This window comes from Saccostrea cucullata, unplaced genomic scaffold (genome assembly GCF_032062105.1).
Source record: "Saccostrea cucullata isolate Sc308-1 unplaced genomic scaffold, CSIRO_AGI_Scuc_v1 ctg17117, whole genome shotgun sequence".
NCBI lineage: Eukaryota > Metazoa > Mollusca > Bivalvia > Ostreida > Ostreidae > Saccostrea > Saccostrea cuccullata.
In genome coordinates, this window is record NW_026927130.1 from 17,112 (window position 1) to 28,168 (window position 11,057).

Below are 11,057 nucleotides of genomic sequence, written 5' to 3' on the forward strand. Positions count from 1 at the left end.
TATCTACATATCTTAATATACAATATATTAAAGCATTCAGTCCAAAAGTATGAAAAATCACTCTTTCAAACGTATTTTTCATTTCACTCGTTCCAAATGCACGCACGTGCGTGCATGTGCATGATGACCATACCTTCTTGTAGGAATCCCTTATATCTATCTATATTCTAAATCCCATCATGTTTGGTTGAAAAACAAGGTTATAGCCATTTCAAGTTTAAGCCAATCAGATGCAGCACACGTGCATGCGCGTGATTTCATGTTTTTTTTTTTTTTTATACATCATATTGTAGTATATCCTAATGCATGACTATGTTTTAAATTTCAAAGCATTTCGTCAAAAAACAAAGGAGATATAGCCATTTAAAGTTTCAGCCAATCAGATTGCAGCACGCGGGCATGCGCATGCTTTCATGAAAATTCTTATATATCACGCTGTAGATCTTTATAATGTAGGTCTATGTTCAAAATTTCATAGAATTATGTTAAGTTATTTTTATTTATCATTTCTTCATTGTTTTTGAAGACTTTTCTTGCATAGAAAATGCACGCTCTCTAAAATCTTTCCTTTTGCTATACTTAGTAAAACTCTTTCAAAGTAATAAAAATATCAGTATATAGATGGTTCTTGCATACAAATATTTTATTTATATTATAATTTATTTTTAACATGAATTCATGTTGTTTTTCTACTCATTTAAACTATTTTCAGTTTTAATTATGTTCGTATACTTTAATAGGTAAAGATGAGGGATGGATACTCAGAGTTCTGGATAGGATTAAACAATATAGAACAAGACGGGTGGAAGTAAGAATATATTCGGTGTTTGACCCTATAAAGTGTTATTTTGAGACCTGTACATCGATTATAACTAGTGCTAATTGTAACGGGAACCGTTACAGATGTTCCCCAAACGCTCCCCAATTCCTTTTTGGTGCCATATTCCCTGAAAGCTTCATTAAGTAAGACAAACTCTGTTCATTTTTGACTTTAACAACGTTTTCTCAGAAGGATACCAATTACATTCAAATTTTAGCATTGCACCCGTGCGCATGTGAATGCATGTGCGTTCTGATCATATCATCTTGTCTAAACTATCTACATATCTTAATATACAATATATTAAAGCATTCAGTCCAAAAGTATGAAAAATCACTCTTTCAAACGTATTTTTCATTTCACTCGTTCCAAATGCACGCACGTGCGTGCATGTGCATGATGACCATACCTTCTTGTAGGAATCCCTTATATCTATCTATATTCTAAATCCCATCATGTTTGGTTGAAAAACAAGGTTATAGCCATTTCAAGTTTAAGCCAATCAGATGCAGCACACGTGCATGCGCGTGATTTCATGTTTTTTTTTTTTTTCTACATCATATTGTAGTATATCCTAATGCATGACTATGTTTTAAATTTCAAAGCATTTCGTCAAAAAACAAAGGAGATATAGCCATTTAAAGTTTCAGCCAATCAGATTGCAGCACGCGGGCATGCGCATGCTTTCATGAAAATTCTTATATATCACGCTGTAGATCTTTATAATGTAGGTCTATGTTCAAAATTTCATAGAATTATGACAAGAAACAAGAAAGATATTGAGACTTTCGTTTCAGCCAATCAGAGCGAAGCGCACGTGCATGCGCGTGAGATCTTACTTTTATGACCATGTCATTTTGTCTATCCTTCTAATGTATACTTATAATATGAATTTCAAAGCATTTCATCGATAATTTAAATAGTTACATCTGTATCAATTATATTGGACATTTCTCGTGTTGCACGTGCGAGCTCTTGCAAGCACATGTGCATGCACATGCTTTCATGATAAATCTTATATTACAGGCTGTAGATCTCCCTAATGTATGACTATGTTCAAAATTTCAAATGATTTCATCAAAAAACAAAAAAGATATTGAGACTTTAGTTTCAGCCAATCAAAGCGAAGTGCACGTGCATGCGCGTGCGATCTTGCTATTTTGACCATGTCATCTTGTGCTTACTACTAATATATCCTTCCTTTATAAGTTTCAAAACAGTTCGTCACAAAATAGAAAAGGTACGGTTATATCCATTATATATTGGTCATTTTAAGTTTTGCACGTGCGCGCTCTTGCAAGCACGTGCGCGCAAAATGACCTTGATTCCGCAAATCTACATTTCATGCCTACTTACCCTAAAAAGGTTTCACCTAAGTCGGATGTGTAGTTTACAAGATCACTCGCGGAAAAGATTTTCCCAGGAAGAAAAATAATAATAACTAGATACGATCTCGTTGTGAACAACGAGTGGGTCTTCCGTTCGATTCTTGATGAGATGAGATAAGATTTTGATTGAGATTTTTTTACAATGATAGTTTTCTTAAGAAAAACGATTGTGCTGCTGTGATAGTATTTTTTTAATATTGAACGTTAAACTCATAAATTCAAATTCTGGCCCCTCTTGGCCCTTTATGTAAGGGACCAGCCCCTTTTTTTAAATCATCTGAAAGATCTCATGCTTTTTAACACTTTTTGTTCAACAAGTGTTCAGAGATTGTTTTTCATTTTCGAGTTATTAGCAAAAGAAATATTTAGGGGCCAACCCTTCAACTCCCTAATGGGGACGTTTAGCGAAAATTGAAAGGTTTCATATTGTTCAGAAAATGATTTTGAAAATCTTTTGTTCAATATTACTTCTCAAAATATTTCTCACTTTCGGGATATGAAGTGTCAAAGATTTAGCATTCTGGCCCCTTGTGGCCCCTAATTATGTACCATACGACATAAAAATCATAATATATAGTTGCAAATGGTTGAGATAAACATCTTTGCTTCAGTAATGTATTACAAAATATTAAGTGCTAAAGAGTTAAAGATTGAAGTCTTTTGGCCCCTCTTGGCCCTTAATTTGACTGCCCAGCCCCTTTTTCTTGATTTCGACTTAAAGCTCTTAGAATTTTGAACATTTTTTGTTCAACAACTATTAAGAGATTCTTTTTCGTTTTCATGTTATTTGCAAAAGAAAAAATAGAAATATTAGGGGGCCAAACCTTTAAATCCCTAATGGGGACGTTTAGCAAAAAATGAAAGGTTGCATAATGTTTAGAACATGATTTTAAACATCTTTTGTTCAATATTGCTTCTCAAAATATTTCTCACTTACGAGATATAAAGCGTCAAAGATTTAGCATTCTGGCCCCTTGTGGCCCCTAATCATGTACCATACGACATGAAAATCATAATATATAGTTGTAGATGGCTGAGATCAACATATTAGCTTCAGTAATGTATTACAAAATATTAACTGCTAAAGAGTTATCGATTGAAGACTTTTGGCCCCTCTTGGCCCCTAATTTGAGTGCCCAGCCCCTTTTTCTTGATTTCATCTTGAAGCTTTTAGGATTTTGAACACTTTTTGTTCAACAACTATTCAGAGATTCTCTTTCGTTTTCGAGTTATTTGCAAAAGAAATATTTAGGGGCCAACCCTTCAACTCCCTAATGGGGACGTTTAGCGAAAAATGAAAGGTTGCATATTGTTCAAAACATGATTTTGAACATGTTTTGTTCAATGTTGCTTCTCAAAATATTTCTCATTCTTGAGATATAAAGCGTCAAAGATTTGGCATTCTGGCCCCTTGTGGCCCCTTATTATGTACCATTCGACATGAAAATCATAATATATAGCTGTAGATGGCTGAGATAAACATGTTTGCTTCAGTAATGTATTACAAAATATTAACTGCTAAAGAGTTATCGATTGAAGACTTTTGGCCCCTCTTGGCCCCTAATTTGAGTGCCCAGCCCCTTTTTCTTGATTTCATCTTGAAGCTTTTAGGATTTTGAACACTTTTTGTTCAACAACTATTCAGAGATTCTTTTTCGTTTTGGAGTTATTTGCAAAAGAAATATTTAGGGGCCAACCCTTCAACTCCCTAATGGGGACGTTTAGCGAAAAATGAAAGATTGCATATTGTTCATAACATTATTTTGAACATCTTTTGTTCAATATCACTTATCAAAATATTTCATAATTTTGAGATATAAAGCGTCAAAGATTTAGCATTTTGGCCCCTTATGGCCCCTAATTATGTACCATACGACATTAAAAGCATCATACATAGTTGTAGATTGTTGAGATAAACATTTTTGCTTCAGTAATGTATAGCAAAATATTGACTGTTAAAGAGTTATCGAAAAAAGACTTTTAGCCCCTCTAGGCCCCTAATTTGAGTGTCCAGCCCCTTTTTCTGATTTCATCTTAAAGGTCTTAAGATTTTGAGCACTTTTTGTTCAACAACTATTCAGAGATTCTTTTTCGTTTTCGAGTTATTTGCAAAAGAAATATTTAGGGGTCAACCCTTCAACTCCCTAATGGGGACGTTTAGCGAAAAATGAAAGGTTGCATATTGTTCAAAACATGATTTTGAACATCTTTTGTTCAATATTACTTATCAAAATATTTCTCACTCTCGAGATATAAAGCGTCAAAGATTTGGCATTAAGGCCCCTTGTGGCCCCTAATTATGTACCATACGTCATAAAAATTATAATATATAGCTGTAGATTGTTGAGATAAACATTTTTGCTTCAGTATTATATTACAAAATATTAACTGATAAAGAGTTATCGATTAAAGACTTTTGGCCCCTTTCTGCCCCTAATGTGATGAGTCAGCGTTTTTTTCTTAATATCATTTGAAAGATCTCGTTGTTCTGCACAAATGATGTTCAGTATGTTCTTACAAAATATTTATACTTTAAAAGATATGATGCAAAATGTCTCCAAAAATCACTCGCGATTTGTGTCCTACATTTTGACCCCTACCGAGCTTCCATACTAGATACTTCCGGAAACTATCCAAACTCCCAGTAACATGGGGACATGTCCTCTATCATCACTGAAAATTTCAGGGCTCTAGCTCAAGCCGTTTTCGAGAAAATGAACGGACAAGGAGGTCCTCTGAATTTTGATAAAAGGGCGATAACTCTAGTATAGACCGGAAGTGATTTTCACAAAATCCTTCAGCCGGTATAAACTTCAGATTATCCTGCAACATCCCTGAAAATTTGAAGCAAATCCATCCAACGATCTCTGAGAAATCTTCTGCACAAAATTTGTGCAGAAAAAAAGAATAATAATAATAAGAAAAGTGAAAAAGAAACATAAGAATAATAGAAGGGTCTTCCGCTGAAGACGGAAGACCCTAATAATAATAAGAATAATAATAATAAGAAACAGAGTAAAAACAATATGTTCCCCAACTTCGTTTGGGGAACATAATAAGGCTTTGTTTACATTATTTTCTAATAAATCCGTTTAAAGGATATAGTTCGCTTTTGTTTCAATTAAGTTGTCTTGTTATTTTTACGTTTTTATTCAATTACACTTTACATAAACGGATTAATCCCTCAATAATTCAGAAAATGCAAGATTCCTTCAAGGTATATCCTTTAATCTTTTTCTCCAGATGGGATGATGGTACATCAGACATCAGCTTTGTTGATGCCTCTTTATCTCTTGACCCTTTGAGGCGATGCGTCTACGAAGACGTACTCTACGGTATGCCACAGTATATAAATGCCCCCATGGAAGACCTTATATTGATTCCACTATTTCTTCTATGTTATTTCAAAGTATTATTTTTAGTTTGTCATGGATTTAACGTACAGATACTTCCGGTCGCGTATTTTCCTGTCCTCAAAATTAGTATTTATTTCCACAATTGCTAGAAAACAGTAAACAACAGAAATCTAAATTTTAAGACCGATTCTCTGTCATCAGTTTAGATGCATCATGTAAAATTGTGTAATGCCATTACTCACTTTCTGACATGAAGTGCAACAAAAAAGATTATTTTTCAAGTTTTTTTTTCTTACTAAATAAGTTTAATGCTAGATCCGACATTAGAAAGGATATGGCCATGCAAATATTTTCGCTAAAACTGCAATCTAAACACCGCGTCATGCAGACGACTCCCAACAGGAAGTAGTATAACGAAAGACCTTCTCATTACTAGTAATAAGTTTCTATTTATTACTCTCAGTTTCCTAAATTTTGTACACGCGATTTCTCAGCAACTGTTCAGTTGTTTTTGTAATGTGCATCTGTAGGAATCACGTAGGCTTCAAGCGGATTATAAAACGTAAACTGACCCAAAACAGATTAAATTATACTCGATAAAGAGCCATTCATTAGGATACTTTATATCGCGATTGCTCAACTTAGCGGAACTCTTTCGCGATGGAGGTAGGAAACGTCTGTTAGGTGGGGACAAATATGCAATTGAATACAATGCAAGATCGGTCATTGTAGAGTTTTTAAGGATATAAGGATAAAAATCCAGATGGAATACCTTGCTTAAAAATTGCTGAACCAGCCTTATTAATTTTTGAGATGAGCTAATCCTAAAATGTTACATTTTTAACTAAGCGGACCTTTCTCATTAAATTTTCATTGAAAATCGTCACATTTCAAAGCTGATAAAATATTCTAAATTTTCCTTAGCTGACAATCGACTATTTGGAATCCAATTCTTGGCAATACATTGTATTTTGGGCATTAAATTGATAAATCAGTTGATTGTTACTACTGTAAACAATGTCATGTGCCCCCAAAATCTAAAGCTTTCTCGACTCTCCCGCAAAAGAGCGGTAGTAAGTTAGATAACTGCGAGGTGCTCGCGACATTACGTATTATTCCCTGATATAACTGTATATGTATTTTCCGAGAACATTCTTGCTATGCTAACAGAGCATGTATGATGCTACTGACTTGTTTAACGTTCGAGAAATAATTATATTTTTCATATTTGAATTTTTAAATATGTTTATAAACAATGTTCTAGGAAACCACATTGTTACAAATTTACAAAAGTGTGAATGAAATGATGTATCAGAAACAACTGAGCTATGTGTCTATGTAGCCTTACTCTAATTCATAATTAACAAAAAATTACAGGAGATGGCCGGAGAACAGAGAATTGCAATATGAGATGTGACAATTTGGTTTGTATGAAGAGGACTGGCTCAGACGAGCTTGTCACCACGGCTAGGTACACGCCTGTGCGATCCGGGGGCTGTCCTTCAGGCTTTGTAGAATCTCCGATAAGTGAGTAGTTTAGCTAATTCATTTACATGATCACTGAAATGTTTTCACATTGAAACATACCAGCACAAAATATACTTTCTAGGAATGTCTTTCCATTCCTATTTGTTTTCTCTGTGATAACTCCTTGAAATTAAAGTTAGTGGAGTTGATTTCTTGACAATTTTACCAGAATGTAAATTAGACAAATCGATAGGCTAGTAAATCGATAGGTGTACTAGCTAAGGAACTTTGATACGCATATATTTCCATTTCTAATTTTTCTCTCTGTGATAACTCCTTGAAAGTTAGCGGAGTTAATTTCTAAATAATTCTACCGGAATGTAAATTAATTAGGCAGGTTAATAGGTCAGGAGCTAAGGGGCCTAATATGTATGCAAATCTCGTGCGCATCTGTCTCTGAGTCTGACGCTAAGGAGGCCAAATATGCTTGAAATTCTCGTGTGGCTGTCATTGTGTTTGACGTCAGTGGGCGAGGACTATTGAAACTGGGATGGGAATCCTCGTGTAATTTAAATTTATGTCTGCATTTCTAAAGACCAAATCTACAATTTTATTTCATTAGGAAATGGAAATATAAGGAATCACTGTCTAGTTAGAATAGTATAGAATGTCAGGGACATCAACAATAGTGGAAAACATGGGATAATTGATGCATAACGGGCTCATCTTTCCCACTATTGTTGATACCCTGGCATACTATACTAACTAGACAATGATTCCTTAAGTAAATCTCGTGCGCGTCAGTCTTTGTGTTTGACGCTATGGAGGCCAAATATGAATGTAAATCTCCTGTGATTGTCTTTGTTTTTTACGTCAGTGAGTGGATGAGGACTATTGAAGTTGACATGGGAGTAATTCAAATATATAAGTCTAACTTACATTTTTAAAATCTAAATCTACAATTTTATTTCACAATGATACTACACTAAATAGACATTGATTTTAATTAACAGATAACAAATGTTACAAGATAGTTCAGGACTCGAGATTAAACTTTAGACAGGCAAAGTATTCGTGTAGCGTTCTAGGAAAAGACTTTTCTCTTGTTTCAATTCATTCAGCGATGGAAAATGGTGAGACCAAATTTTTATTTAATCTTGTGCATTTTTAAAAAAATGAATGTGACTTCATATTTATATAAGCTAACTCTACATATGTGATATTTGTATTACTCGAAAATAATTTTCACTTTTTTGATTAAGTGGCTGACATATTAGAACTTATAACATGAATTTACTGGTCTTTTTATAAATTGTTAACAGCTTTCATAGAGCTTCAGTTTGATACTACGAAATCAAAGAATTTGTGGATTGGACTCTTTGATAATAATTATTATTATGATAAACGTTATTTCATTTGGATGGACAATTCCCGCGTAGACTTCACAAACTGGGCTAGAGGGGAACCAAACTCACTTACCGTAAGATTCACCCTGAAAGCAATATGAACTGCATTTTTGAAAATTTTATTGTGCTGTTTCAATGTAATATTCTATTAAATTTGTACTTAACTTAAACCTTTATGATGAATTAGACTAAAATAAAGCAGAAGAAAGACTTACAATCCAATATACAGATTTATGTACTAAGAATCATTATTGTATAGAACGACAATTATGTAATTTTGATTCAATCAAAGCTTATAAATAGTTCTTCCATCGCAAATGTGATCAACAGACGTTCATTAACGTTAATTTTTCTGTCAATGAAATAGTTATTTACAATTTTGCAGCAAAATATTCTGTTATCAAAGTTGTAGCTCATATTGCTTTAAGTTTAGCAAATATATCTATTCGAATTCATTAAGATAACCACACAAAACAGAAACATCAATTTTAATGATTTAAAATACAAATGTTTCCAGTATGTTATGCCTGTGTAAAGACGAATCATGACCCCGTAGAATAATGACCGGGGTCATTTTTCAACGACAGAAAATACCCCCACCCGTTAAAAATATCATTTTTTTTTTGTTTTTGTAGAAAAAGAGCCACAGGGGTCATTATTTTATATTCGAGTACAATAAAGAATTGACCCCCGTTTAAAAATGCCCCCATTTAGAGTGAACCAAAATTTTATAGTTTATATTGATGCGAAACATCAAATCACCAAAAAATATTTCATTTGAGTATTTCAAAGAATTTTTATAACGAATCCGTTGAAATTAAAAAAAAAATACATGTACATGTACTCTGCATGGTACATGTATATCTCTGTAAAATTTTCAGTGTAGACCAAACGTTGGTGCAACGGCAACATGATGGACGTGCAACATGCTGATGTCGTAGGTCTTTGTCATGTTATGTGATAATGACGATGTTTTATCATATTAAAAGATTAAAAATCGTTGTCATTTGAAAATGTAATAATTAATGTTCTCAAAACAATATTTAATTATGCCATTTTTCTTAAAAATGTGTATAAGTTAGTTAATTTAGGCACTAGTACTGTTATTCATATCCAAAAACTCAATACGTTTGAATTCCATGTCTTATGCACTTTCATCTTGGGGAGAGTTCAGGTGAACGACTTTTTTTTAATATAAAATCATAAATTCATGAATATCTGTGGAGAATTAGAAAAAGAAACAAATTAAAACCTTAAAATAACCATTAAGGCACAGTATTTAGCAAATTTTCAAAACTTTTATTTATTACTTTTATGTTTGTTATTAAAAAAGATTAGAATTATTTCATCGAGGCAATGAAATAATAACGCACATGTACATTCTAACACAACCAACACTTATTGATCCGACACTTATTTTGGATCTCACAGAGCAAAACATAAATTTTCCCCTATAATCATATGGGAAGCGGGGGTATCATCTAGTGAGCTCATAACACACAGTACCTCTAGTTTTGACTGTCTATGGATTGTTGCGAAGTATGTACATGTATAACAAAAGGAATACTTTACGGCTCCAATCGTATGTTTACGCGACCGCATGTGTCAGTGGATGTCCGCAATAGAAAATACATGCATAACAAAAGAAATGGTTTTCATTTAATTTTTCATATTTTGCTTTGAGAGCTAGGGTGCTTATGAAGAAAACTGTTCAAACAAAAATGTAAAATAATTACAAATAAACAATGAAATGAATTTCTTTCTGATTTTCATATTAAAACGCTCTAAAAATATACACAGAACAGAGTGAAAGGGTGGAACAAAACAAGATTAAAGCTAGAGGTATTGATATGAGCACTGAGCTCAGTAAGAGGTACCCCCTCCTGCCTTCCATTTGATTTTAGCCTTTCAGAAATTCCTTGCTTAGCTCTGGGGAATGGAACAAAACAAGAATAATAACCGTGAGACATTTTTCCATTTGATTATAGTAGAAAATTCCTTGCTACGGAATTTTTCGCCGTAGAATAATAACCGGGAGTCATTTTTGTCGTAGTCTACGGTCATTATTCGTCATTACACCTTCAGTAATCAAGATGCCCTTATAGTTTTGAAAAGTTAAAAAACTTTTTATTTTAAATATTTCATTAATTTTGTTTTAGGAAGGTTGTGCGGAGATGAGCGTCAAGGATGGAAGTTGGAATTCTATATCTTGTTTTTTAAATAGGAGTTACATTTGTCAGACAAACAAAGGTAAAAGGAGTAACATTTGTCAGACAAACAAAGGTAAACGGAGTTATAACTGTCAAACAAACAAAGGTAAAAGGAGTACATGTAACATTTGTCAAACAAACAAAGGTAAATTTATTTAGAAAACAAAGGAACGTCGTTATATGTCAAACCATTTATAACCAGGTTATATTGTAAATTATTGTCAGACAAACAAAGGTAAACGGATCAAAGGTAAAAGGAGTAACATTTGAGGGGGGGTTGAATTGTCAAACGAACGGTAAAAGGAGTAACATTTGTCCAAACAAAGGTTAAATAATTGTACAAACAAAGGTAAAAGGAGTAACATTTGTCAGAAAAGGTAAACTTGGACCCCACACTTTGCAAAAGTTGA

At 33.4% G+C, this 11,057-nt stretch overlaps 1 protein-coding gene across 1 annotated transcript; it reads left to right on the forward strand.

Moving 5' to 3' along the window:
- Positions 1 to 746: 746 nt before the first annotated feature.
- LOC134273523 (macrophage mannose receptor 1-like) lies at positions 747 to 10,720 on the forward strand (the record flags this gene model as incomplete). Its single annotated transcript, XM_062755723.1, has 6 exons — positions 747 to 808; positions 5,452 to 5,543; positions 6,942 to 7,091; positions 8,045 to 8,164; positions 8,354 to 8,511; positions 10,597 to 10,720. Coding segments are annotated over exons 1-6 (706 nt in total), but the record flags the coding sequence as incomplete, so codon positions are not given.
- Positions 10,721 to 11,057: the final 337 nt, after the last annotated feature.